Consider the following 27,316-nt stretch of genomic DNA (forward strand, 5'->3'; position numbering starts at 1 on the left):
GAGCCAATGAATCTGCCCAAATCTGCCCTCACCTCCCCCCTGACCTCTATCATTCTCATAGATCATTCTTTTAAACAGGAAGCTTGCCATGACCTTGCACTGCAAACTATTGCCCCTAAAATCCCCAGAATAATTAATATCCATTTTACATATTAGCTTTGCATTGTGTTATGCAGTAAAGAATAATTTATACAGACATTTATACAGAAAATAGCCAATTTTCCAACAAAATATGTTTAAATTGCCTATTAAAATATTGTGGTGCAAGAGAGATTTCGGAGAGCGTGAACCCCATGATTTTGTCTGACCCTATGGGGGAGCGGTCTGTGCCGTCTAGACAATGATGAGTGGAAGCAGACCCTGAACCTTTCCAGACGCTCCGCGGATCACTCCCAAGACATGCCGAAAATATTCCTGAATCCTGCCAGCACTTTCTGAAAATCTTTTCACTCACTATAACCGAGGGAAAAGAAATTATGCTGGACAATGGGCATCTTAAAAACCCATTCATTACCGGGTAGATCGTAAAAGTGTCTGGGACACAGTTCTTCGCTGTAGTCTGTCAGCAGCTGGCAGTGTAACTGCTCATGACATGCGTTCTCTTTACGGTAGAGCTGATCTAAAGCAGGGCAGCTGATGCCCCATCATCTTTTTCCTCTCCTAATTGTTTTTTATATTTACCCCGATCATAATAGCTTAGTTATGGGTGGTTGCGTTCAGGGCATAATGTCACATCAGCCACGTGAATGTGGTGGTCTCACCATATGCCATCCATCCTGACAACTGACAGACCACAGGGTCCATCTGGTTGTGGATCAGTGGGGAAGATGGAGTCATTTATTTGACCTCGAGTCTTGTCATACTGTAGTTTGTTTACCGTTCTCTTGTAGTTTGTTTAATTTTCGCCCCCCACCACCCCTGGACAAACCAGGACAAAAACAAGTATAAACCATATCAATAAACAAGAGGGCAAATCAAGTGGAAGTCAAAACCAAAAAATAATAATTGGAAAAATAAATCAGAAATTAAATTAATAAATAGAGAAAAAATCACAGAAGTGTAATCGACAAGGTGTCCTCAAGTATCAATAGAATTTATCAACCGAATCCCGCAGGGTGTACTTAATCTTCTCCAGCCTCATAAAATATAAGACGTCTCTGATCCGCTGTGTAAACGTTCTCTTGGTTGCTTGTTTGGCGTTGGACGGACCTTTAAGAGATCTCGGCCACAGGATGAAGGCAGTCGTGATGTGCACCATTGGGTGACATTCTGGCAGACGTCTTGGTAGGATGTGTTTGTATAAAAGTGTTTTGATGTGGTGCTGAACTGTACGCGTCTGATCTTTATGTGTCTGAATCTCTCAGGACACAGCCTCCTTAGGTTCCCAGAAAGGAGGAATCAACAAACATGGCTGGCTGTACAAGGGCAACATGAACAGTGCCATCAGTGTCACCATGAGGGTGAGAGGTTCTAATGACAACTTAACTTTTATTAAGTAAATGAGTTAATTTAGCATATTTTACTGTGTAACTACAGTATCTATGTGCTGCTTTGGAACTCACTTTATTTTTTTATGACATAATATTAGGAACTAGACTACTTGGTTTGTCCCTTTTTGTTTACCTGTTTTTCAATTGTGTTTTGTTTTGCTTTATTTTTTACATCTCAGTCTTTTAAGCGGAGGTATTTCCACCTAACCCAGCTGGGAGATGGCTCTTACAATCTCAATTTCTACAAGGACGAGAAGATTTCCAAAGAACCCAAAGGAACAATCTTCCTGGATTCCTGCATGGGCGTAGTTCAGGTAACAACACGCTCCGAAACACCACTGTGGCCTCTGCCAAAACGTCAATGATTGTTAACATTAGCCAGGAATAGGCTGAGTCTGCGGATGTAGCGATTTCCTCTCCGAAGCTCTTTCTTAGTGTATTCTGTTTTTTTCCCCTCCGTGCCGCGTAAAATGTTATGTGATAACAAAATAAATGTCAACACAAGTTACACTGGCACTGGGGGGACAATGCCGGTGCGATGCTTCTGCCTTTTATTTCTGACACCCTCTCCCACCCATGGGGCTGAAACCGGAGCCCATCCATCTGCTCTTTCCCGCCCCCCCGCCAAGGTCATCCATAAATGCTGACTCTCAGCCGCTGAAATTATGTGAATGCTGATGTCACATTGCCTGCCACGCACTCTACTGCAGCTTCACAATCGATACCACATGCTAGCAGATGTGCATGCCCTGAGACAGACCGCAAACATCATTATCTGTCTATCACCCAGAAGAAATGGGAGAGGTCTACTCTCCTCTTAACCCATTCAATCCGGGGACGCATCTCTGTCATTTTAAGATTTTTCAAAAATAGCAGATCTACAAGCTTGTATATCTGCTTTTTTTTTTTTTTGACAAATCGTGAACATTTTTGCAAATCTTTGAATATATATATTTTTTAAAGCGAACATTTTTAACTCAAATCTTTGCTTCTGGGGGATCCCTGGAACAACATATTTTGAGATGGGGGTCCGTCGCCAAATACGTATCATTTTGGGGGTCCTTGACATGGAAAAAGTTTGAGAACCACTGATGTAGCAACATACGTTTTTTTGGATTTAGACATTTGTAGAAAGATTTGAGTAAAATTTTTTCGCTTTATAATAATATTTGTATAACAGATTTGCACACATTTTCACGATAAAAAAAAAGTGCTTGTACCGGTAGATCTGCTATTTTTGAATAGCTCAAAGAAATCTAAAATGACAGAGATGCGTCCCCGGATTGAATGGGTTAATGACTAAGCATACCAGCTCGATATTTATGATGGAAAATATTACGAGAATGGAGGTTGGAATTGTAGGCCAGGTCTGCCTGTGTGTCTCTCACCCTGTGGGGGGGGAAGTGTTGTCGAACCCGGGGAGGAAGGAGGGTCCTGGAATCTCAGGAGGTGAAGGGTTTTAACTTTAACGTATGTCCTTGGGATGGTTTTAGGATTTGGAGTCGTGCATGTTAGGTTGACTTGGCCCTTCCCTGAGTTTGTCAAACCCCCCACACCGATAAATTCCCAAACCACAGGCCTCCCATGGTGCATTCTTAGTGGAGGAGTGGGTGAGATACTTGTTAGATCTTCTTGTCCGGGCAGATAAACAGGCTGGATTATTTTCTCTCTCCCTTATTTAAATAAGTCTTTATTCAGACGTCTTTAAATAAAAAAGCCTGAATCTTTTATTCCCTATTAGCTTCAGGTGTTGCTAGTCATCCTGGGGTCCACAAATTACATTTAAAAAGCCAATACAGTGCAATATGGCACAGAAACAAAGCAGCTCAAAAGGAGAATGTTCTTGGCATAGTAATGAAGAAGGGAGATGTTATGGCTGGTGGTGATGCTCTAACTGCCTACTCTGGCACCCTTCTCTGGCACGAAATGCATGGTTGGTTTTGTCCGTCTGTGGTGGTTTTGTCTGAGTGATCCCTTTAATTATAACACAGATCTTATATTCGATTTGTCTTCACTATGATGTTGGGGTTTGACAGGACTGTTGTTGCCGATCGGCCCATGCAATCAGTTGACATCGTGCTGTCCTGTGGTTTACCACTGTGTTTTTTGTTTTGTTTCGCCAACATTATGCATTTAGTGGTAAAGATTTGTGCCTTAAACGTCTCAGCCACAGCAAGTGCTATCGGGCTGTGCATCTGCAGCCGATTAAGTTATATGGGCGTGTGGTGTGAGGCCATGCCCGGCTTTCAAGCTGCTTTTGCACATTTCACGTGCTTGTGAAAAGCCAACACACAGTCAAGTACATGCACTGAGGCATTCCACCTGACAACTTTTATCTCCTTCAGACATCCTATGCGCTGTCTTGTTGTGTCCCAGGACAGCCGTTTGTTTTCCCTCCCTCCCTCTCCTTGAGCCTTTCCCTTTAAACTCTGCTCACTCCCCTTCCTGTGATCACACTTTCCATGATTGCAGAAACAGAGGAAACATCTCACTTCTACCCCCGTTCCTCTCGCACCGCTGTGTCTGTGTTGAGGGTTGGGTACATATATGTGGGCTAAACGACACCACTGCTATATTTAACTGGTTTGCGCAGCTGGAGTCCTTGTATTTTGAGTGGGAGTAAATGGCAGACTGTCCTGATAGCAAGTTCAACTGCACGTATGGACAAAACAGGATCTCATGCCGTCTTTCTTACTGTCATGCGTTTAAAATCCCTTGACGATTACTCGACTCTGATTTCTGTCCCAAATACTCCTCCAGTTTATCCATGTTTGTTCAGCTCGCCTTCAGATAATGACTCTCCCTCCCATCCACTCACACTGCAGTTTCAGCAGCTCAGCCAAATTATAAAGACAACTGTGGCCTAACAATCCTTTGACCGCTGACCATAATAATACAGCGACTGCTGCTGTATCCCAGCAGCGCTATTCTTTTGTTATACTGACATACTGTATACTGATATGATCATCAACATCAAGCAGCGGAGGCTTTGCGTGTGTGCGTGCGTACGTATGTACGTGGATGCGCGTGCACATGTGTATAGTAGTAGTGGGTAGTAGACCGTAGTAGAAACAGACGCTCGAGGATAAGCCCAAAAGGGAAGGTTACCTCACACTTCCTGGCTGATTGGAGGTCATAGTTCATCTCTGTGACTGCAGACTTGTGCTGTTGAATGAACTCACCTAATCTACAGAAAGTCTCTGCTGCAGACTTGGTACAGCTGGAAAATGTATCTTACTTGTAGAAATATTCTATATCCTTATTCAAATGATATATGGGTCTTGTTTGGCCTCATCGTTCTAACATGAAGACACACTTTTTGCACATCTTTTAAGATAAGATGAATACTGTACACATACCCTAGACAAGGCTCCCTCATAAAAGAGATCTTGTATCTCAATGGGATTTTACTTAAAACAAATTGGAGCCATAAGAGATTGTGAATATTATATTGAGACTTGCATACAAGGTGCAAAATTCCATTCCATACCAATTACATTTTCAGTGAGCACGAGGACAGGATTTGTTGTCATTAGAGCGCACTATAAAGATAAACCATTATAAACCTAAGCATTTGCTGCCTTCCAGTGACTTAGCAGTTTTTGAATGTCATCTTTGATTGTGGTATGGAACTTTCCTTTTAGTGTTGCCATATTCAGATTTATAAAACTAAAAGTAGTCAGTTATTGAACATCAATTACAATTGCACACTCAATAACAAACTCTCTACTTATACTTTTGTACTTTTTGAACCTGGTGTCCCAATAGTAGGCATGTCATTATAGGAAAATCTGAAGTTTTTCCAAAATAGAGAAACTTGATCGTACAATGAAGTATAAATTAGAGCTTATATGGTTAAGAGCGAGGTCCCGTTGTTTTACTCATAGTTTTTTTCTCTTCCTCTCTCTTCTCTCGTGTGTGCGCTTTTTTTTCTTTCTTTTTTTTCAGAACAACAAAGTTCGGAAGTTTGCTTTCGAGCTGAAGATGCAGGACAAGAGCAGCTATCTGCTGGCTTCTGACAGTGAGGGAGAGATGGAGGACTGGATCAGCACCCTCAACAAGATCCTGCACAGCAGCTTTGAGATCGCAATGCAAGAGAAGAGGAACGGAGACGTTCATGATGGTGTGTGTGTGTGTGTGTGTGTGTGTGTGTGTGTGTGTGTGTGTGTGCGCAAGCGTGTGCGACATTAATTTGTAGGTGTATACAGTATAGTGGATGTAGTTATGAATTAACTTGTCTATGACATGTGTAGGTAATATGTGTACAGTATTTGTGTGTGAGAGAGAGATGTGTAGGTAATATGTATGTGTATACAGTGGATTATAGACTTAATGTGTGTGTGTAAAGTGTAGGTGTACTGTATATAGTGGATGTAATTCCGTGTGTGTGTGTGCGCGCGTCCATGTCTCTCACATAAGGTCATTTGTGAGTTCATGCATGTGTTCTGCCACCCTGTGTTCCCATCATAGACTGTAAAATATGGTTCCCATCTGTGTATCTGTGTTCAGTGGGGGGGTTACGAACAGATATGAGCTGGAATCATATTTTTGTTAACCTTGCAAAAATGTTATCCACCTTAAAATCAGAACCCCTTTTAACACAAAAAACGTGCTTTTCATAATGTTAAGGCAAAGAAAATATCCAGAGTTCAGTTTTCCTCAGGGGAACAAGAATGTGTAAACAGGTCTTGTTCTACAGACTAAAATGTCAGACCAGACAATTGTCTTTGGCTTAACACTCACACTGGCTCCTGCCGCTGGGAGTAAGGAATCAATATTTAAAAAATTGCTCAGGTAGTCCAGATAAAATATAATATACATGAAGACTTACATTCCAAAGTGATACATTTCCATTATGGTTGAAGGAGTAGTTCACTTCCAAAATTACTTTTTCATTTACTCACCCTGTGATGGCTTGAATACAAGGAGAGTTTGTTTGTATAACTTATATATATTTTTTCAGTGAATGAAGAATCCAAAGACAAAGAAAATAGTTGATGAATTGAAGTAAATAGGTGGACAAGATTAACAACAAAACTATATCAAAATAATTTCATTAATGATTGCGAGTATGCCTTTTATGATTACATTGTAAATAATAAATTGTTTGATCCTGCCAGCCATTATTTTGTACAAAACCTGAACATCAAGCGGATCAATGCTTAAATAGTGGTTAATTTACTCTGAATCAGTGCACCAACCTTTGTGTGCATTGCTCTGCCGCTTGCTGTAGGCAGTAGGCACGCAGTGTTTATTGTTTTAATTCATATTAAATACAAAAGATAGAAAGACATTTCTGTCAGAGGAGAAGCCCATTCAACCATAACATTACAGTCATTTAGCAGACGCTTTTATCCAAAGCGACTTACAATAAGTGTATTCAACATAGGTAGGGAACGAAAACTACTAATCACCAGAAGTCTTTAGTGCATTATCTGCAAAAACAAGCAACCAAGAGTATACCTAGCGCTAAGGTAAAAGTGCAATATATCAGCTACCTATTTCCTTAAACAGATGAGACAAAATAGCTAAATCAAATGAGCATGAGCTAAAACAAATAAGTGAATCGACTAAACAAGATCCAATAAACAATCCAATAATCCAATAAACAATACAGCAATAGAAAACAAGCGTTCGTACAACTAGTTAACAACTAGTTAACAACTAGTTAGACAATAAATAGAGCATGTCAACAGACATAACAATCAACATACACCAAAATAGTATAAATACAGATAACCTTGTGGCCATGCCCAGAGGACCCTGCAGTGCAGTAGTTATCTTTATAATTTCTCAAATGATTTAAGCATGTACATGTGTTTGTTGTTGAAAAACGACATCATGCCATCGGGTATTTTTAGCACCATAGTAGCCGTCTGTCTGTGTCGGCTCTCAGGTGCATTCAGCAACCTTTTTTCACACCTTCCAACCGACTGATCTCCCAACTTAATTTGATCTGTAGTTGTCTGCGGTTTGGTGGGGAGCCAGCTGTCATTTTAACTTTGCTGTGTAGTGCCTCAGTTGTCTCCTAGTTCTTTGACGGCTCTCTCTGTCTAGTCTGTTGGACCACCCAGACATTTTAATGCTCACCTCCTGTCTCGTACTGCCAGGAGGAACGAGCCCGAGTGTGTCTGTGCAAAGAGGCCCCACTAATCTTCCTAACGTCTTGGCCTTTATTAATCACGCTATGCAGGGGGAGAGAAAAGACAACCCTGGGATCTTGAAGCTCTAATACAGATCAACATCAACACTGGCCTGCCTCTCAGTCCTGGCTGATCCCAGTGCAGCTGAATTACTGTTTACTGAACATTAAGTGTTAGCGTGGGATTAAGAGGACTTTGTGGTAAAGACAATAATGTTTCAAAATTCCTTTAGCTTACATCCAGTAATTTCTCTTTTTTTTCTCCTGCTCTAGATGATGAGCTGGGAAAGTCAGACAGTTCCTCTGGCAGTATGGACAGCTTTCAGGTAGGTCCTGTTTCCCCTAACTGGAAGCCAATACCTTGGGATTTTGCTAGGGCCAGTAGGTAAAACATCATCACTTGGAATTAGCAGCATGAAATCACTATTCCTCACCGGGTTAACTACAAAGAAGGCCTCTCGGTATAACCTCTGTCACAAACACGTGGTTCAATTACGGCTCATGAAGACTTGTTTGATTACATTCCTCCACCATTTGTTATAGTCCTAAAAGAGCAGAACCTTTGCACACCTACAGCATAGATTGACTGGTGGAGAAGACCATGGGCTGACTATCGCAACTATCGTAAAACAAAGGACTCCCACACACATGCAGTTGGTAACAATATTTTGGTAGTGGTACGCAGACCTTCATCTGGTTAGTTTAGAATATTCCTAAAAGAGGAACAAATGCCGAAGAACGTTAAACTGTTCAGATGTGATCATTCAAGACCACTAAATCAAACAATGACTTTTCCATTCAGTTGAGTTCCTGTAACAGCCTAGAGTTCAGTCCAAAGTGGATTTTTAAGTCTCCAAACGGCACGTGTCCATATGATGCTCTGGCCCCAAGTAGCAGGCTATAGTTAAGCCACATGTGCATGGAAACTGGTGGTGACAGTTAGCTGGAATAGCACCCTGACATACTGGGCTAGGCAGTGCTGTGCTGTACTGTATGTGATGGTAGCCCCCTGATCTCACCTCTGAGACTGTCCTCTCCATCTCCATGATCAGCTCGTAAAATTCGAAGCCTTATTTCCAGATGTGACACAAATGAAGAGAATGGTCCAAATGGCTAAACCATTTGACATTTTTAAAACTGCATGCTCAGTGGTTCTGACGACTAAGCACGTTTGTGGTTGTGAGTGGAATCTAAAAAATGCCCCTTCTATTCTCAGAGTGCACGCGATATTGAATCTAAGATAAGGAATGAAACCAGATTGAAGCTTTTCACGTTGGATCCTGACACACAGGTGAGTGAAACATAAAGTAACCCAATTTTAATTCCTTACTGTATTTCTATTAAAACACATTAACCTTGGCGTCCCTCTTTTGGCCTTGTCCTTATAGATGAAAATTAGGCTTATATGCTTAATTTATTATTATTATTCTGTCTTGTGCTGCTGTTTTACAGTAAAATTAGCTTTCTACAAGCTCACAACGCATCGTAGATTGGCTATTTCCGCAGCGCAACACCGCTGTACCACAAAATAACAGCACCTACTATAATGTCTGGATGTGCCTAATGTAACCTAAGACCTTTCCTCATATGTCCTTCAGAAATTAGACTTCTCGGGGATTGAGCCGGACATAAAGCAGTTTGAGGAGAAGTTTGGCAAGCGCATTCTGGTGAACTGCAATGACCTTTCGTTCAATTTGCAAAGCTGTGTGGCGGAAAACGAGGAAGGACCCACAACAAATGTAAGACATCTTTTTATGTTTTTGCTGGCCACAATGAATAGACTAAATATCAGGAGCCAGATCCACTGTGAATAAGGAAGCTAGTAACAGGATGCGATGGTCTGTCCAACTCGGGTTGACACGGTTACCAGGCCAGAGGCTCAGTAATGGGGAAGGAGCTGTCTCATGGAGTCTGGTGTCCTGCTGTCCCTCCCGGCAGTAGCTGTTTAATAGAGACTTGTGTTCCGTCTTCACAGAGGCACTGATACAACACCACACACAAATACACAAATCCAAACAGGTTCTGTTCCCACAGAGTCACTGACGTGACACAACACACAAATACGAACAGGTCCAACAGTTTCTGAGAAGGATGGTATGTTAGTGTTATTTGAAAAAATATGTAACCAAAGCCTCTTTCTCGGTGACCATGCACAGAAATGACAAACATTTGAAACAGTTCTGCTGCTTGTTAACTTATACCGTACTTCCTGTGCTGCTTCCATCTCAGGTTGAACCATTCTATGTCAGCCTGTCACTATTCGACATCCAGAACAGCAGGAAGATCTCCTCAGACTTCCACGTGGACCTGAACAACCCGTCTGTCCGAGGCATGGTGGCCAATCACAGCAGCCAGTATATGAACGGGGGAGGGGACACGATCCACGGGGGCCAACGACTGATCCACAGCGTGCCCGAGGCGACCATGCAGTATCCAAGACAGGTAAATGTCTTGTTCTTCTCCTATTAGCCAGAGAGACCATGTTTTAATTCTGTTCTTTTATACATGATTAAGAAATGCAGCATCCCACTCAACTTGACAAGATTTCATGCAGATCTGAGCATAATGATCTGCTTCAACATTTTGTGTTGGAACTTGTTTTCGCCACAGGGAGTGTTCTCGGTAACATGCCCACACCCAGACATCTTCCTGGTGGCACGCATTGAGAAGGTCCTCCAGGGGGGAATCGCCTCTTGTGCCGAGCCATACATGAAGAATTCAGATTCCACCAAGGTACTGTATAAGTCTTGCCCACAGCACTTCCCAGCATCTTCCTTAAAAGGCAGCATGTTCTCCATGCTCAGCAGATTCCATCTGATTATTCTACATGATGGATGATCAAATCATCCTTGTTATAAGTGCAGGCCAGTTGCAAAAACACTTAACACAAACATTGGCTTTGGCTATACAAATCTGGTTATGCACCATTGGGGGGCTACAGTGGGCAGTAATGGGATTCAGAAGAACTGTGTGTGTGTGTGTGTGTGTGTGTGTGTGTGTGTGTGTGTGTGTGTGTGTGTGTGTGTGTGTGTGTGTGTGTGTGTGTGTGTGTGTGTGTGTGTGTGTGTGTGTGTGTGTGTGTGTGTGTGTGTGTGTGTGTGTGTGTGTGTTGAGTGTGCAAAGCATGTCAATGAGTGTGCGACGAGAGGAGTGAATAATTATAAGACTAGTCTACTCTGAGTATGTGTTAGCATTGGCACCATTCTGAATTCAGTAAAAAATGTTTTCTCCAATTTTATTCCTCTCTTCCACAAGGTGGCACAGAAGGTCCTAAAGAATGCCAAGCTGGCCTGTAGCCGGTTAGGCCAGTATAAAATGCCTTTTGCATGGGCAGCCAGGTATGTATGTAATAACTGTATATATTGTGAAAGATAGTGCTTGGACTTTTGAAATAGATTTTTTTAAAGGAAAACCTGTTTTAAGTATTTTGAAATGTTTTTGAATGTTAGAATCTACAGTACACACATACAGTACATGCACGCACACATGCATGCAGACACAGAAATGCACTTACACGTGCAAATTCGCACCAGCACACTATTGGATATCAGCCTTCCAAGAGGTCTGTGTGTGCTGTCTAAAGTCAGTAAAGAATGCACTGAGGAGAATGTACGAACCCTTCCATCCATGCCTGAAGGGGATGTCAAATGTTAGAAGTTAGATTAGATGTGAGCGGTATCATTCTCTCCGTCCTGCCTCTTTCTGACTCATCCTTTCTTTCTTTCATTCAGGCCCCTGTTCAAAGATGCTTCAGGGACACTGGATAAAAGTGCCCGGTTTTCGGCCCTCTACAGACAGGACAGCAACAAATTGTCCAATGATGACATGTTCAAACTGCTGGCTGACTTCAGGAAGTTAGTACCATGCCCTATGAGTGACTGTAACGTCAGGCAGATGTAATGATCATGTAGCCAATGACTCTTTGAAAAGTGGTTTTGTAAAAGGACTACCCCGTATTTTCCGTACTATAAGCCGCACCGTCAGTGCGCCTTATAGTGCGGATGCGCCTTATAATGCGGTGCGCCCTATATATGAAAATAATACATTTATTGAAGGTGCGCCTTATACTCAGATGCGCCATATAGTGTGGAAAATACGGTATGTTTTAACAAAGACACTTTGTTCGAAAATTTTAAAATCCTTTATCACCTCAGCAAATATTGTGTTATCCACTTCAGTTCTTCTCGGTTCCAGGCAGCATGCCTGTTTTCCATTATTGCTCCTAGGTAGACAATAACAACGGAATTAACCAATGATTATTTTCCTTCTCGTCTCCAGACCAGAGAAGATGGCCAAGTTGCCTGTAATCCTAGGAAACCTAGATGTTACCATTGACAATGTAGCCCCTGACTTGACAAGTAAGTCCTCCAAATTCAATACATCCAGCCAAGATAAAGGCCGTCGCTGCTTGGGTCAGATGGGTCACGTTGTCTGCCAGCTGTTTATTTGGTCTCCCTCCTGCCTGTGTGTGTGGGTAGATTGCGTTACCTCATCCTACATTCCTGTGAAGCCGTTTGAGTCCAGCGAAAAGACCAGCGTCCTCTTTGAAGTGGAGGAGTTTGTGCCGTGCATCGCCAAGTGCTCCCAGCCCTTCACCATCTACAACAATCACCTCTATGTCTACCCAAAGCACCTGAAATATGACAGCCAAAAGTCTTTTGCAAAGGTATGACAAGCTTCCGTTGTATGATGGTGTTTTTCGAGTTTCCGCTACACACAAAAGGAAACTCAGATTCTTCTCTGCAAACGGTAGGAATGTGTGCATGATTGCACAGCAGACTATAAATATTCTAAGCACTTTAAAAAAATCTTTAACAGGCATGCTTTTTTAAACCTCTGCAGCTATATGAGACATTTCCACCACTTGTAGTCTGTGTAAGTGTGTCAGCTTTGTTGTACCGTACAGTGTATGTTTTTGTCCTCAGGCTCGAAACGTAGCTGTCTGCGTGGAATTCAAGGACTCGGATGAGGAGGACGCAGTCTCACTCAAGGTAAACTCACAGTCACGTCACCTGGCAGAGGTTACTCTACTTGGCACGGCAGGCAACTAACTGTTGTAATAATTCGGCAGTGCATCTACGGACGACCAGGTGGGCCCCTGTTGACCAAAAATGCTGTCGCTGCAGTATTACATCACCAGCACAACCCAGAGTTCTATGACGAGGTGAGATGCACTCTCATGTTATTATTTTTTATAGTTGTTCAGATACCAGTATCTTAAATGCCTCCTGATAGAGCCTAAAATGTTTTGTTAATGTAACACACTGGTATTGGATCGGTACACTGCATTGACCGATAGCAAGTTCAGTTATTGGAATCGGTATGGGGAAGGGAAAATGGGAACATCTCTAGTTATTCTAGAGTGGTGCGCAGATTAGGCAATGGGTGGGTAGGGTAGTGTGTTTTATTCGCTGATCCCAGGACTGTGTGTTTATGTTCCTGGCCCTCAGTTTAAGATCGAGCTGCCAACACAGCTCCATGAGAAACACCACCTGCTCTTCACCTTCTTCCATGTCAGCTGTGACAGCAACAGCAAGGCCAGCACCAAGAAGAAAGACACGGTTGAGACGCAAGGTAAGGTTAAAACGCACGCACGCACGCACGCACGCACGCACGCACGCACGCACGCGCACGCGCACGCGCGCGCACACACACACACACACACACACACACACACACACACACACACACACACACACACACACACACACACACACACACACACACACACACACACACACACACACACACACACACACACACACACACACATACACACACACACACACACCACACAATACCTAATAATAATAATAGCTCAGAGTAACATAGTGCTTTTCTAAGTACCCAAAGTCGCTTTACATAAAGAAAAGGAAGGAACCTTTATACTTGCACACTGCCATTTCCTTCTCCATTTTATATCTGTATTGACTGGTCCTTATGCATGTAGTGGTTCTTCTGTACATTCTGGTGGTGAATGCTCTGGGGCATCAAGACTATTGGCTGTCAATCTCTCCTCTCCCACCCCCCCATGTCCTTGTCCCCAGTGGGTTACGCTTGGCTCCCCTTGCTGAAGGATGGCCGGGTGGTCATGAATGAGAGTCACGTCTCAGTGGCTGCCAACCTGCCTGCTGGCTATCTCAGCTGTCAGGAGGGCGTCAGCAAGGTAACGTTTTTTAACGTTCCTTTTAAACCTGGTGCATGGAATCTTATAGATGACGTTAGTTGATGTTATCGGTCAGTGTTTATGAAAGAAATTGTCAACACCGTTGGTCACAAAGTAAATGTTGCAGTGTTACACTCTTTATCGTCGCTGTTGGGTGGAAACCTTGTTTGTACAAAACTGTTACTTTTCAGGAAATGGCAAAAAGCACCTGTGTTCCAATGGATCCAATGTAGTTATTAGTGTAGCCACTTGTTAAGAACTTGTTAATACTTTTGTTTGGTTAAACAAGCTTGTAGATAGGCTATTTTTGCTACTTTTATGTGACACTGTAGTATGATGGAGTAGGGCATTCATTTACGAAAAAACATTAAAAGTTTAAATTTGGAGATACGGTAAATGTTAATGTAACGGGAATCTGCCATGTTTTGCTAGAATCTTTCCCATTTTATTTTATCACAGCATTCCGTTCCTGAAATGAAATGGGTGGATGGAGGCAAGCCTTTGTTCAAGGTGTCCACTCACCTTGTGTCCACTGTCTACACTCAGGTTAGTTTCACACACCATACTGTATCTGCAGTATTACTAATACTGACACCGCTAACCAATTCAAGTTAAACATTTAGTCTGTAAAACTTCCTTGTATTTAAAAACAAAAAATGGAAATAGATCTAATTGTCTTCATGAATTTGCCTCTCTCTCATTGGGATTTCTCTCTCGTCTCTATAGGATCAACATTTGCACAATTTCTTCGACCACTGTCAGAGCGCAGCCTCCTCAGATCAAATATCAGGAGGGGAACTGGTCAAATACCTGAAGGTAAAACAACTGCAACGTATTAGTTAAGAGTTGTAACACAGGGACACAAAAACATATGAGCGGCAGTCCTCACCTGTCTTTTATCCTGTGTCCCGGTCGATCTCTCTTTCATTTCCCCCCCTCTCTGTCTCTCCTTCTTTCTGTGGCGCTTGTGGCCCACCTGTCCCTCGTTCCGCAATCTAAATTCAGTCTGATTTCCTCAGGATATTTAGAAAACTGTGCTTGTTTGCTCAGGGTGCATGGAACATTGTTAACATGGCTTAACTTTACAAACCCTGGGAATCGCAGCCCATTGTCCCCTGCTGGTCACTGACATGGAGAGAGACACTTAGTTTGATGCATCTCTCGGGGGATAATGTAAACACAACTGTGCACACAAACAATGGCCAGAGGGTCAGACACAAGGTCAGCCAGAGCAGCCGTTTTCACTGGCAGCGTGCCAAATGACTTGGCGAGCCTGGTCTTATTGCCCTGTGCATGTCCAGTGATGCACCACCTCGTTCCAGGAACTGGATCATAAGTTGTGGGTGATTAGCACACGGTTGTTCTCTTATGTCCTGTTATTCTTGCTGTTGCACTGGTTTCCTCCTGCGTCATACTGTAGTCACTTTCACCATCTTCTTTGTTTGAGTAGACAGGACGTTCAGAGCCTCAAGGGACATGACCCAAAGCATCTAGCTCTTTTTCTCCCCTAATTATTTCCTAACCCAACATTATCATGATTATGTAAACCTAATTAACCTACATGTATAGCAAGTATTTCCTATCTGTGTCCCATGATGTGCTACAGGTAATTTAATCAAGTTAATGTATTGTTAGCGATGACGGTTGGTCGGGCAGCCTTTGGTCAGTGAGTCGGTCGATCGGTCGACCCAAACCGAGAGCTGGTCGCAGCTGATTACAAATGACGTATTTGTTCATACACACACTGGGGCGGCAGTGGCTCAGGGGTAGATGGCCGGGTAGAGTGAACTGGAAACCGCAAGGTTCCCAGTTTGATCCCGGGCTGGGATCCCCAGAGTTGGTGTCGAAGCGTCCTTGAGCAAGACGCTGAACTCCTAATTGCTCCCGATGAGCAGGTTGGTGCCTTGCATGGTGTCCTCTGCCATCGGTGTATGAATGTGTGTGTGAATGTAATGCACAATCTATGTAAAGCGCTTTGGATAAAAGCGCTATATAAATGCACCATTTACCATTTACACACTGTAACTCTGCACCCAGAGTCTTCATGCTATGGAGAGCCACGTGATGATTAAGTTCCTGCCCACCATTCTGAACCAGCTGTTTCGGGTGCTGACCGGTGCCACCCATGAGGATGTGGCAGTCAATGTCACCAGGCAAGTGCTGTCTCACTGAGACAACTTTTTTTTTTAATTCTCTCTGACTCAAACCTAGGTTCAAATGTGTGATAGTCAAAAATATGATGAAGAAATGCTAGGTTCAACTTTTGCATCGGGTAACTGTGTAACATATAAATGTGATTTAAATGTATGAAATTGAATGAAACTTGTACTGTAGCAATAGTCTAGTATATTTGCTCGCTCATCGTGTCACTCGCCGGAAAAAAAAATTCAACTGAAAAACATGACTTGTTGCATTAGGCTATATGAGACTATCTGCTTCTACACTGTTATTTCACATCGCTTTTCCATCCTCCATTTCAGAGTTATGATTCACGTTGTATCCCAGTGCCACGAAGAGGGCTTGGAGCACCACCTGAGATCATACGTAAAGGTGAAAATTCACAGCTCAACCTCATACGCCGCATGTTACACCTGTCCTGTTCTAGAGAGTAGGGATGTCACAATCGTGACATTTGACAAAATGTTTATTTAGTAAATGTATTAACATTTGTTCAACATGGAAACGATTATTATGAATATGCAGAATAATTGCAATTATCTCAAATATTTACAGTTAGGAGATTTTGTAATAATTGTGACGGTTCTACTAGAGAGCTGATGTTGATTTCTGTGTGCCTCCGTTCTCAGTACGTATTTAAGACTGAGCCACACACAGCCTCCACCACCAGAACAGTGCATGAGGAGCTGGCCAAAGCCATGACCGCTATCCTAAAGCCTTCCACTGACTTCCTCACCAGCAACAAGCTGCTCAAGGTAACCAGGTCCCCCAGGGGTCTATACTTGGTCCCCTCCTTTTATCTCTCTACACCAAATCTCTTCACCCGAAAATAGCCAATCTACAAACTCACAAGGCAACGCAACGTGACGTGTTGTGCGCTTGCAGATCTGCTATTTTCGCCGAATCTTCGACTATTTTTGCGGATTGTTTGGCTATTATGAAATGTCCAGAATATGGATGCTAGGGTTCATGGGATTTAAGCCTGATTTACACTCGTGCGCCAGTGTTGGGTGACGAAAATAGCAGATATACAAGCTCACAACGCATTGTGAATTTGTTGATCGGCTATTTCCGTGTATAAATCTGGCTTTTGTAGCATTGTTCAAAGGATTTATTGTACCAACACACAGCATTGTTACGGCTTGTAGTTTTGCCTTTCTACGGTTAACTGATCAGTTGCATACTTTTTGTCTCTCTTCCTTGCAGTACTCCTGGTATTTCTTCGAAGCTTTAGTCAAATCTATGGCTCAGTACCTGATCGAGAGTGGCAAAGTGAAGGTACGTCTGCCCCAGCAAACACGTGCATTTGATTTGACTCACAGAGGAGTCTGCTCTTGCCCACAGCATCGTAGCTGAAGTTGCACAGCTGTACTTTATAACATGCCCCGTCTCGTGGACACAACCACAGTACCACACTCACAGCATTGTGTATCCAGGGCCTGCACCACTTCGCTGTGCATTTTATTGACCGCATTTGTACATGGCCCCGTAACTCAACCACAGCCCCACATTTTCCAATTTACAGGCATCACCCTGTGTCATCTGGAGGCTTCTGTGGAAACTACTATTCTCTCACAAGAGTAGGTTGTATTAACCCATTCAATCCGGGATCGCAACTGTGTCATTTTTTGATTTCTTTGGCTATTCAAAAATAGCAGATATACAAGCTTGTAGATCTGCTATTTTTGAAAAATCTTGGAAATTTGTGCAAATCTTTGAATATATATTCATTTTTAAAGCCAACATTTTGTAACTCAAAACTTTGCTTCTGGGGATCCCTGGAACAAAACATTTTGAGATGGGGGTCTGCGGCCAAATACATATTTAAAAATGTTTTCAAAATCCTAATTGTATGTTGCTATATCAGTGGGAGGTCCCCCCCCCCCCACCCCACCCCACCCAGAAGCACAGATCGGACTTAAAAATGTTCGCTTCAAAACATATGTATTCAAAGATTTGCACACATTTTCCACGATTTTTCAAAAGATAGCAGATCTACAAGCTCGAGCTTGTACTATATCTGCTATTTTTGAATAACCAAACAAATCTTAAAATGACACAGATGCGTTCCCGGTCTTAATGGATTAAACAGGAACCAGAGGGACAAAAATTTGGCGAGCCCCCTCTGTGGTACTGTGGTTTGACCGTGTTGTATTTAAAGCCTGATTTATGCTTCGGTAAAGTGTCGCGCAGCAAAAAAAACTATGTATTTTCAACTGGAAGAAGTTAGAAATACTTTATTTTTGTCACGACACTTTGTCGCTGAAGCCCTCAGGCTTTACATGGCTGTGAGTAAGCACCACAGTGTGAACAATCTGATTGTTCTTCTTCAGCTGTCAAGGAATCAGCGCTTCTCTGCAGCCTTCCACCACACCGTGGAGACACTGGTGACCATGATGATGCCCCACGTCACACAGAAGTACAAGGACAACCTGGACGCAGCCCGGAACGCCAACCACAGCCTGGCAGTGTTCATCAAGGTCAGCATCTACACTGTAGATGACTGTAGATAGTACGATTGAAGAACCAGTCAGAGGAGGAGTGCTCGTTTTCTTCGAGTTCACCTCCCGCGCTCCCGTCAAAAAAAGAAATTACGGTCTCGGAGGTACCGAGATTAGGGGGGACAATGATTTACGATTCTATCCCTATCGGTACATCATCAAGTCACCTTCAGGCGGCGAGCCTCCGTCGGTGAAACCGAGTGCGCCTTCTTCAATTTGACTGGTTCTCCAATCGTACTGTGACATATATATCGTTGGTGTCGGGCAGAAACCTCTTATCTTCATATTAAAACTTTTTTTTGTTCGTTGCAAATTAACGCCCTACTTGATTATACTACGGCGTCTCAAAAGTAGCAGATCCGCAAGCTCGAAACGCGGCGCCAAGCTACGTGTTTTGAGTTTGTCGCTACTTACATACACATGGTACATGGTTTTGTGGTTGCCATACTGTAAATATAATGACAAATAATAATATGAAATTAATTAACATTTTCCTGTACTCTGCAGCGCTGTTTCACCTTGATGGACAGAGGCTTTGCCTTCAAGCAGATCAACAACTACATCAACTGCTTTGTGCCTGGAGACCCCAAGGTACAGTGAGAAAGAGCAGTAATATGAGGAGAAACACACTGTATAATGTTTTGTAAAAAACATGTTTTGAGAAGTAAAGAAAAACTTAAAACTCCTGTCAGGTTGGTCCAATATTTGGAGCCTTGATGGGAGAGGCCTTTATTCTTTAGATTAGGGATCTTCAACGTTTTTCAGGCCAAGGAGCCTCTAGCTGAGAGAGATGAAGCAGGGACCCCCTCTATATTGTATAAAATTGTGTTTCAGATTACACTTTTTTAACTATTTTTTTTCCCTCTACACCTATGTGTGTCTTTGCCAAAAATAGCCGATCTACAAGCTCGATCTAGCCGATGCTTGGCTAAAGTTCTCCTCAGAAAAGGGATGCTACGGTTCAAGTGGTTAATATAAAAGTATAATCATATCGCACAAAGATTTGGCGGACCCCCTGTAGTAACTCTGAGTGAAGACCCCCTGTTGAAGACCCCTGCTTTAGACTTTAGAAATATGTCAGGATTCAGAGGAGCACAATTTCAGGCTGTGCTCCAGAAATGAATGTGTTTTGGACAGGCTTGTGTGTTGGCCATTGTTTGTTTTGCCTCAGTGATGCATCTGGTGTTTTCAATTCCAGACACTGTTTGAATTCAAGTTTGAGTTCCTGCGTGTCGTCTGCAACCACGAGCACTACGTCCCCCTGAATCTGCCCATGCCTTTTGGAAAGGGCAGGATACAGAGATTTCAAGGTGAGGAGTTTATAGAGAATATCATCATCAGCGATTCTCGACCTTTTAAATTTCATGGACGCCCTAGTTTGTTATGGATTAGGTCATTTGTTATGATCTTTTTTCTTTTCAACCCCAATCTGCACTATAAAACCCTGTTAATGTATCTCTTCTGACAGTGTGCAAATGAAATGTTTGTACTTAACTTGGTATGTTTAATAAGGTCACCAATCAAACCATGCTGCAGTACTGGACAAGGCTAGCACTAATATAACAGTTCTTCCAATCAATAACTTGATGGATTACATCGTGCTATAATGCTACAATACCTACTAGACTAAAGCACGGTCTGTTGTATTCAGCTGACTCTGTAATGTATGAATAATCTGTGTTTACTGTAAATGTGCTTACACTGAAAATCCTGTTTTTACAGAGCTTGTCTTTCTATGTTGTATTCCCCCTCTCACTCTTGCCAGTTATGACTAATTTATAATTATAACTAGATCATACAATGCTGTCATGTGGCAAAAATAGAAGATCTACAAGCTCACAATGCATATAAATCTGAAAAACTAAACAAAAACAAAACGGCTCTAGTGCTTCAATCAAGGCCACATGGGTCAAAAGATTTTCCAGAAAACCTGAACTCAATTAGTTAGCATCATTACATGTACTTAGTGTGGAATGATTTATTTTTGTATTTATTTTTTCAATCCATTTCAAAATGTTGCACAGTAAAACGATGGTACTCATGATTTGTGTTCATGAATAAGAACTGTAACACATTTTTTTGGTGTGGGTGGGGCGTTATGTGTAATTGGGAGTTTTTTTTTCCGTTTGTGTCATAAAGTTTTAATGTTTCTCAACAGTTTGGAATTTCATGACTCGCACCAAGTTTAACCCTAAGGGCACATTGTTTTCTCTTAGCTCATGAGCTCAGATCATAAAGGTGTTAAAACTTGCATGCCATAAAAAGGAATAGAGTGGGTTATACAGGACCAAAAAACTAGGAGTTTTGATTTGATCTTAATCATTGGAACCCCTCTTGTGTTTTGCTCATCTCCAGTGGTGTAAAGTAACTAAGTACATTTACTCAAGTATTGTACTTAAGTACAGTTTTGAGGTATTTTTACTTTAATGGAGTATTTCAAATTTTCAATACTTTTACTTCTACACTACATCTCAGAGGCAAATATTGTACTTTTACTCCACTACAATTATTTGAAAACTTTAGTTACTTTTCAGATATAAATTATTATATTATAAACCATACATTAACTACATTAGCATTATTTATACATAGGCTATTTGAAAATAGCCGATCTACAAGCTCACAACGCATCGCATCGCGACGCGTTGTGAGGGGACCCCTAGTTAATGAAGTATGTATTTAGGGTTTAAGTGGTTAATAGAGTCTGAATCATTTAAACATAAGGTAAAAAATACATTCAATGTATCTGGCCTTTTCCCGTGGACCTGGTTAGATGGGATGAACTTGTATATCTCTAGAGGTAAAGCAGATCTATGAGAGACTATGAAGAAGAAGGAGGACATGCACAAAACTGGGCAGGTGCTGAGAGAAGAGCAAAAAAAAACAATTAGACTACTCACCGGGATTCAATGTCCAGCAATGAAAATATTTCACATTATGCTCAAGGGGTTTTTATGTTAGTTACTGTACTTTATGTACCTCAGCAATCTAGCCATCTGCCTAGTTTGTCTATAATGCCATTATCACAAGCGTCTGTTTTATACAATTCGATAACTCAGTTCAAATGTATTCTGTTTGCCGGCTTGTTTACATGAGTGTATTAAGTTTCTTATACTCCCTCCACTTGCTTTGTTAGCCAATCCTCAAGTCTTCCTCTTCCTCCCTCTCTCAGACCTCCAGCTGGACTACTCGCTGACAGATGACTTCTGCAAGAACCACTTCATGGTCGGGCTGCTCCTCAGGGAGGTTGGTGCGGCTCTGCAGGAGTTCAGGGACGTTCGCCAGATATCCATCCAAGTGCTGAAGAACCTGATGATCAAGCACACCTTTGATGACCGCTACACCTCCAAGGTAAGCTGCGCCTTCACTCTTGCATCTGGCAAGAGTACGGTTAAGTGCCACAGGTATGAGGTTCTCTTCAGACATTCTTCTGAGCGACTGATTTGTATTTCAGAGCCAGCAAGCCAGATTGGCAACCCTCTACTTGCCCCTGTTCGGTCTGCTCCAAGAGAACGTCAACAGGCTCAACGTGAAGGAAGTAGCCCCATTCAGCATCAACCAATCCAACAATGTAAGTGTGCCACCTAGTGGCCGTGGATCAAAATTAACACAATAACACTAGCATGTAGGTCTGGATCAAATGATGCTTGCTGTGTTTCCCTGTAGAATGGAAGAGAAGATTCACTCCTCGCTAACGCCCTGATGACCCCTCCCAGGAACAGCACCATTCTGGAAAACAGCCTCCACAAGGATGTGTTCGGAGTCATCTCTGGCACTGGTCGGTTAAAAACAACAATTTATGCACTGTTTATGATGCTTGGAAAGACGAGTAGACAAGCAAAATCCTTAGTGTTAATATACCATTATCGATACCAATACTAGTAACTTTTTACACTCTCAGAGTATACATTAACACTAAGACTTTGCATGTGTGTTGTGAATCTAATATTACCGTCATGTGTTACAGCCTCACCGCACATGTCGTCCACCCCCAATATAAACTCGATGCGTCATGCTGACTCTCGTGGGTCGCTCATCAGCACAGACTCTGTAAACATCATCCCAGAGAAGAATGATAAGATCCACTCTCTGGACAAGGTATGTTCTTGTCATTGCTGGAAGATTTGTTTGATATACTGTACTGTAAACTGTCATGTACCAAGATATTATAGTATGTGACAGTATAGTTCAGTATAGACCGTGGCAGTCATGTGATCTTGTGATTCTGTTAGAATCTTGCCTATGAACTCTACTACAATTGTTTTTTATCAAGGTAACTACAGTAGATGATATGGTTTTATATATTCAAGTAGTCTGAAATTTGATGGGAGCAGAGATTAGTGTAATTAAAGACAATGTTGGAAATTCAAAACAGTACCTATGTTATAATTTGGCCTTCTCATAAACGCTAAATATGTTGAACTGTATACATTTTGTGAATAGCTGTTCGAACAGCTAATTCTGCCTTGCCCCAACATTTTGTGAATCGCTGTTCGAACAGCTAAATCTGCCTTGCCCCAGCACATCCCGATTGGTATCACCGCTTTGGTGTCTGCAACAGTTTTGCTTATCCATTTCCAAATTCACAAAGCTTAAAAGAACTTTTGATAGTTAAGACTTAAGGAGATAATACATTTCTTCCGGACAGTGTTTTGCCAACATGTACAGTTGCTAATACTTTTTCTTGTAATCTTTGAATAAACACACTAGATACACATACTTTTGTGGGAGGTTTGTACTTGTAGATTGAAATATCAACTTCAACGTGGCGCTGTGTCCACAGCACGTGATTGCGAACATCAGTTGTGCTCTTGTAATTGGCCAAAGATCAGCATTGTAGAATGGGAATTCTAGTAGATGTCAAGTAAACGAGTGAAAGTTATGATATAAAACTCATTTTCTCCCAAATTAAGTTCAAACATGTACTTTTATTGGTTGTGAAATATTTGTTTTAATAATCTCTACCTCTGTCAAAAGTTATGAACCTACACGATACAGTTTTGCTGTAATTACTATTATGATTTTCAATGGGTGGCTTCTTTGGGGACCTGTGTATGTGTCTCAGGCCTATCAAAAGGTCCCCTTATGATAATACCAGACAACAGTGTCAGAGACATAAATTGATGCTCTTCCATGTTAATATTTCAACATTGACCCCACCCACCCCACCCCCCACCCTCTCGCGCTCGCTGCATGGCCGACAGTGGCAGAAAGAGAAGTTTGTGCGGAGACACTCCGCCAACGTCCTGCGCTTCTTTACAGACACCGAGGAGTCTGTGCTGTCCGTGCGCAACAAGCGCCTCACCATGGACTTCTCCCTGCTCTCTGTTGCAGAGAATGTACCACAGCAGCCCACCGTTTCACTTCAAGTACATAAAAACAAAACAGCAAATATCACCCTCCTTTACCCATTCATCCTCCCCCTGCCCTCCTAGGAGTGTGTCCCATCTGGGAATGTAAGAGTATACACAGTAAAAAAAAAATCCTCAGAGTGAATTTAACTCGGAGAGTGTAAAAATTGACCCATACAGGATTTTTACTGTGTGTCCCTCTGACAGTGTGTGTGTGTGTTTTGTCCTTGCCTCAAGCCCATTTCTTTGCCAGAAAAGTATTTGCAGGCAAGGCCCTATCCGGTCCTCTCTGGTGTCATGAGCAGAGCTGCTGCTGTGCTAGAGGGTTTCATGAGACTTTTTCTCTGCTCTCTTGAGTCTTGACCTCCAAACTTTGTTTATAAACATGGACGCAAATGGGATTTCTTTTTCCTTTTCCTATTCCACTCACGTGTGCCGTGTCATTCTTGTTTTCAGTCTGAAAGACTGACATAAAGTCCTCAGTCAACTACTCTGACTTATTTGGGGCAGCTAACTTTAGCTCTCAAGTTCCCCACTCTGTCGAATGCATTCTGAGACAAACCATAGCCTCATGCTTTCCATGAAGTCAACCCCCAACCATTTTTATGGTCTAGACTAGCTCACCGCTGGCAAAGGAACGTGCTGCTTTATACTGCCAATCCCTCGCTGTGGTAGAGTTCTCTCTTCGCCCTACCCTTTATACCAACTTGGAGAGGTAGTGATCATTAGTTTCATGTAGAGGTCAGTGGCAGTCTGACCACAACAGAGGCCTGGTAGGACTTTGTTATAGAGTAGTTCTAACCCCAGGCCCTGAGAAAACCCATAGTACTGTCTGTGTTAGCATTTTAGGAAGTACATTCACATGCCAGTGTACTGATGCATAGCTAACCACGTCAAGGATAATCTAAGCTTATCATGTCTTTTTAATACTTAATGACCAGTTTCTCAGGCACAGATTAAGGTTTTGATCTGGGTCCCAGAAACCAAAACTATAGCTCAATTTGACAATTGTAATTTGATATTGATGTTACCACAAGGAAAACGTCAAGTTTCTGCTAAAAGCAAAATGAGCTGCCTCTAGTAGAAGAGGAGAGAAGGGAGAGGATTACATCATCTAGTTATGGATCTCTGACAAGTATCTCTTGTCCTTCAGAGCCAGCCTGCCTCAACCTTGGGCAGCACCCTACTGCGATGTGACAAACTGGACCAGGCAGAGATCAAGAGTCTGCTCATGTGCTTCTTACACGTGCTCAAGAGCATGTCAGAGGGTAAGATCTCAGTCAGGAACTCAATATCTATACGCTCCTTACTCACACGGCCGTGTGTGTGTGTGTGTGCGCACGCGCGTGTGTGTGTGTGTGTGTGTGTGTATATATATATATATATCTCAATCCATTTTTAAATAGTACAAACTATGCAAAGCTAAAAGAACAAAATAAAGAATAGAGTGAAAGAACAAATAGAAAGAAAATAAATTAAAGCCATGGACATAATGCCATATAAAAAAAGGACTAAAGCTTCTTAAAAAAAAACAGAGCTTGCCATTCTGAGTACTGTATTTATATTCATTGTACACAGTATATTTCATATATCTGCTATATAACTACTTCTGTGCTTAGTGGAGTCCTTTTGACTGAGCTCATATGATGTTCATCTCTCCCTTTCAGACGCCCTGTTCACATACTGGAACAAGGCTTCATCCGCTGAGCTGATGGACTTCTTCACACTAGTAGAGTAAGATCTCTTAGAGCTCTTAGATTGTCATCATTGTCTCCTTGAAACACAATTCGTGACTTTTCACTCCTTTCTTTCTCAGGGTGTGCCTCCATCAGTTCAGATATATGGGAAAGAGATACATCGCCAGGTAATGTTGTCAGTGCCCAGTTCAGGTGCTTACATATAGTGTTTAATAATGAATGGTGGCCTGTTTGTGCCATTTAGTTATCGTTAGGTTGGCTATATTTGGTGTTTGTCTCTGAAGAATTTGTTCAAAGGTGTTATTTTGAGATCAACACGAGATCACCTCGATGGCGTTAACACATCAATAGCATTTTTACATCATTACATACAATGTAGCTACTGTAACAATTTGGAAAAAATTGCCTCGCCACTGTGAAACATTGTATGTAATGTGTGTATTGTGATATGACTGTAAACACATGCAAACGCATATTTTCTTTCCAATATTGACCATATTCACACTGCAGCCATTTTGCTCTTACGTCATACTTGTCTTGGGTGTTGTTATTGTTACCCAGCCCACATAAGAGCACATTGGCTGCTGTAGGAATTTGGTCAATGGCAGAGCTCTGTCCTTGACTCACCGAGGGCTTTTGGGTGTTCACTCCCTCTAACCTCCCACTATTCTCTATTTCTGTTCACTTAAATGCTGGCAAGTTTAACATAGTGACATAACACATGGCTCCTGCCCTCTCCTGCTTGGGTAAGAATACAGGTGGAATAAGCTCTTATGCTAAACGCATGTTCTCATCTTGTGAATTTGCCATGCCGTGAGACATACCACTTCTTTTATCTGAGCTCACTTCTGCTGTGAGAGTCTCTCATTTTCACCTGCATGGCTTACATGTGTTAAAGCAGTCAGTCATAGCGTCTAATTGCTTTAACACTACTGGTACTGCTTTCATACTTAGCGTAATTGCATTCCAAACACACACAATGCACTTTTCAGCTTTTCTTTATTAGCTGGAGCTGAAGCCGTTGGTATAAATTCCACAAGTAGCAGGAAACATAATCCACACTAAAGGTTGTGGGAATAAATTTAAGAGGAAAACCTTTTTGACACACCCGACTACAGGCCTTCTTCAAAATAAACACATTTTTTTGAAGAAGGCCTGAAGGCTGAAACAATATAATTAAAGGTAGGATAAGTGAATTTTCAGGTGGGTTGTCAAAATTCAGCTAATCAGGAGAGAGTACCCATTTATCAGCTTCAATTGTATCCTATTTTAAAATTGGCTAAATGGAGGGCCGGCCGGCCGGCGGGCAGACCATGGCCACGTCACTCTGACTCATGACCATAAACAAAGCCGATACGCCCATATACTGTATAGGCAGGTCACTATGACTCAGAGATAACCATAAACAAACCTGATACGCCCATATATAGGCTTGTCACTATGCCTCAGACATAACCATAAACAAACCCGATATGCCCATATATAGGCATATATGAGAGGTCCGGTTGTCCAGAGTCTGGTAATGTTACAATTCCAATTTTGGTTCTTTGTGTCATCACTTCCAATTTCAGTTGTCCATCCTGTATCCTGTGTTCTCTCTCCTGATTGGATACAATTGGTATCCCGACCTGAAAATTAATTTTCTGTTTACTACAAACACTCTATAGCAATGACTAGGCCTACTATCAGAATATAGAGCTATTCAAAACTTATTTTAAAGGTAAAATCACTTACCCTACCTTTGTTACTGCCTATGGAGCCTATTGTGCGACACTTTTTTCCTCTTATAAA

At 42.1% G+C, this 27,316-nt stretch overlaps 1 protein-coding gene across 3 annotated transcripts in view; it reads left to right on the forward strand.

Annotated features, from left to right (window-relative positions):
* Positions 1-27,316, forward strand: part of LOC308073437 (dedicator of cytokinesis protein 9) — a 106,676-nt gene that overhangs the window by 66,575 nt on the left and 12,785 nt on the right. For all 3 annotated transcript variants that reach the window (XM_080412335.1, XM_080412337.1, XM_080412336.1), the window contains exons 6-37: positions 1,365-1,460; positions 1,670-1,804; positions 5,439-5,613; positions 7,906-7,958; positions 8,849-8,923; positions 9,231-9,371; positions 9,862-10,074; positions 10,243-10,365; positions 10,888-10,970; positions 11,364-11,486; positions 11,911-11,990; positions 12,111-12,298; positions 12,558-12,623; positions 12,704-12,796; positions 13,083-13,206; positions 13,680-13,798; positions 14,258-14,344; positions 14,525-14,614; positions 15,836-15,951; positions 16,279-16,348; positions 16,606-16,731; positions 17,183-17,254; positions 18,310-18,456; positions 18,985-19,068; positions 19,676-19,787; positions 21,650-21,828; positions 21,932-22,048; positions 22,144-22,255; positions 22,445-22,575; positions 24,982-25,096; positions 25,496-25,562; positions 25,645-25,692. In XM_080412335.1, the coding sequence (XP_080268461.1) occupies positions 1,365-1,460; positions 1,670-1,804; positions 5,439-5,613; positions 7,906-7,958; positions 8,849-8,923; positions 9,231-9,371; positions 9,862-10,074; positions 10,243-10,365; positions 10,888-10,970; positions 11,364-11,486; positions 11,911-11,990; positions 12,111-12,298; positions 12,558-12,623; positions 12,704-12,796; positions 13,083-13,206; positions 13,680-13,798; positions 14,258-14,344; positions 14,525-14,614; positions 15,836-15,951; positions 16,279-16,348; positions 16,606-16,731; positions 17,183-17,254; positions 18,310-18,456; positions 18,985-19,068; positions 19,676-19,787; positions 21,650-21,828; positions 21,932-22,048; positions 22,144-22,255; positions 22,445-22,575; positions 24,982-25,096; positions 25,496-25,562; positions 25,645-25,692 (3,560 nt within the window). The remainder of the gene's footprint in view (positions 1-1,364; positions 1,461-1,669; positions 1,805-5,438; positions 5,614-7,905; positions 7,959-8,848; positions 8,924-9,230; positions 9,372-9,861; positions 10,075-10,242; positions 10,366-10,887; positions 10,971-11,363; positions 11,487-11,910; positions 11,991-12,110; positions 12,299-12,557; positions 12,624-12,703; positions 12,797-13,082; positions 13,207-13,679; positions 13,799-14,257; positions 14,345-14,524; positions 14,615-15,835; positions 15,952-16,278; positions 16,349-16,605; positions 16,732-17,182; positions 17,255-18,309; positions 18,457-18,984; positions 19,069-19,675; positions 19,788-21,649; positions 21,829-21,931; positions 22,049-22,143; positions 22,256-22,444; positions 22,576-24,981; positions 25,097-25,495; positions 25,563-25,644; positions 25,693-27,316) is intronic.

The sequence above is a fragment of the Gymnoscopelus braueri genome, assembly GCF_963280865.1.
Source record: "Gymnoscopelus braueri genome assembly, chromosome: 18".
Classification (NCBI taxonomy): domain Eukaryota; kingdom Metazoa; phylum Chordata; class Actinopteri; order Myctophiformes; family Myctophidae; genus Gymnoscopelus; species Gymnoscopelus braueri.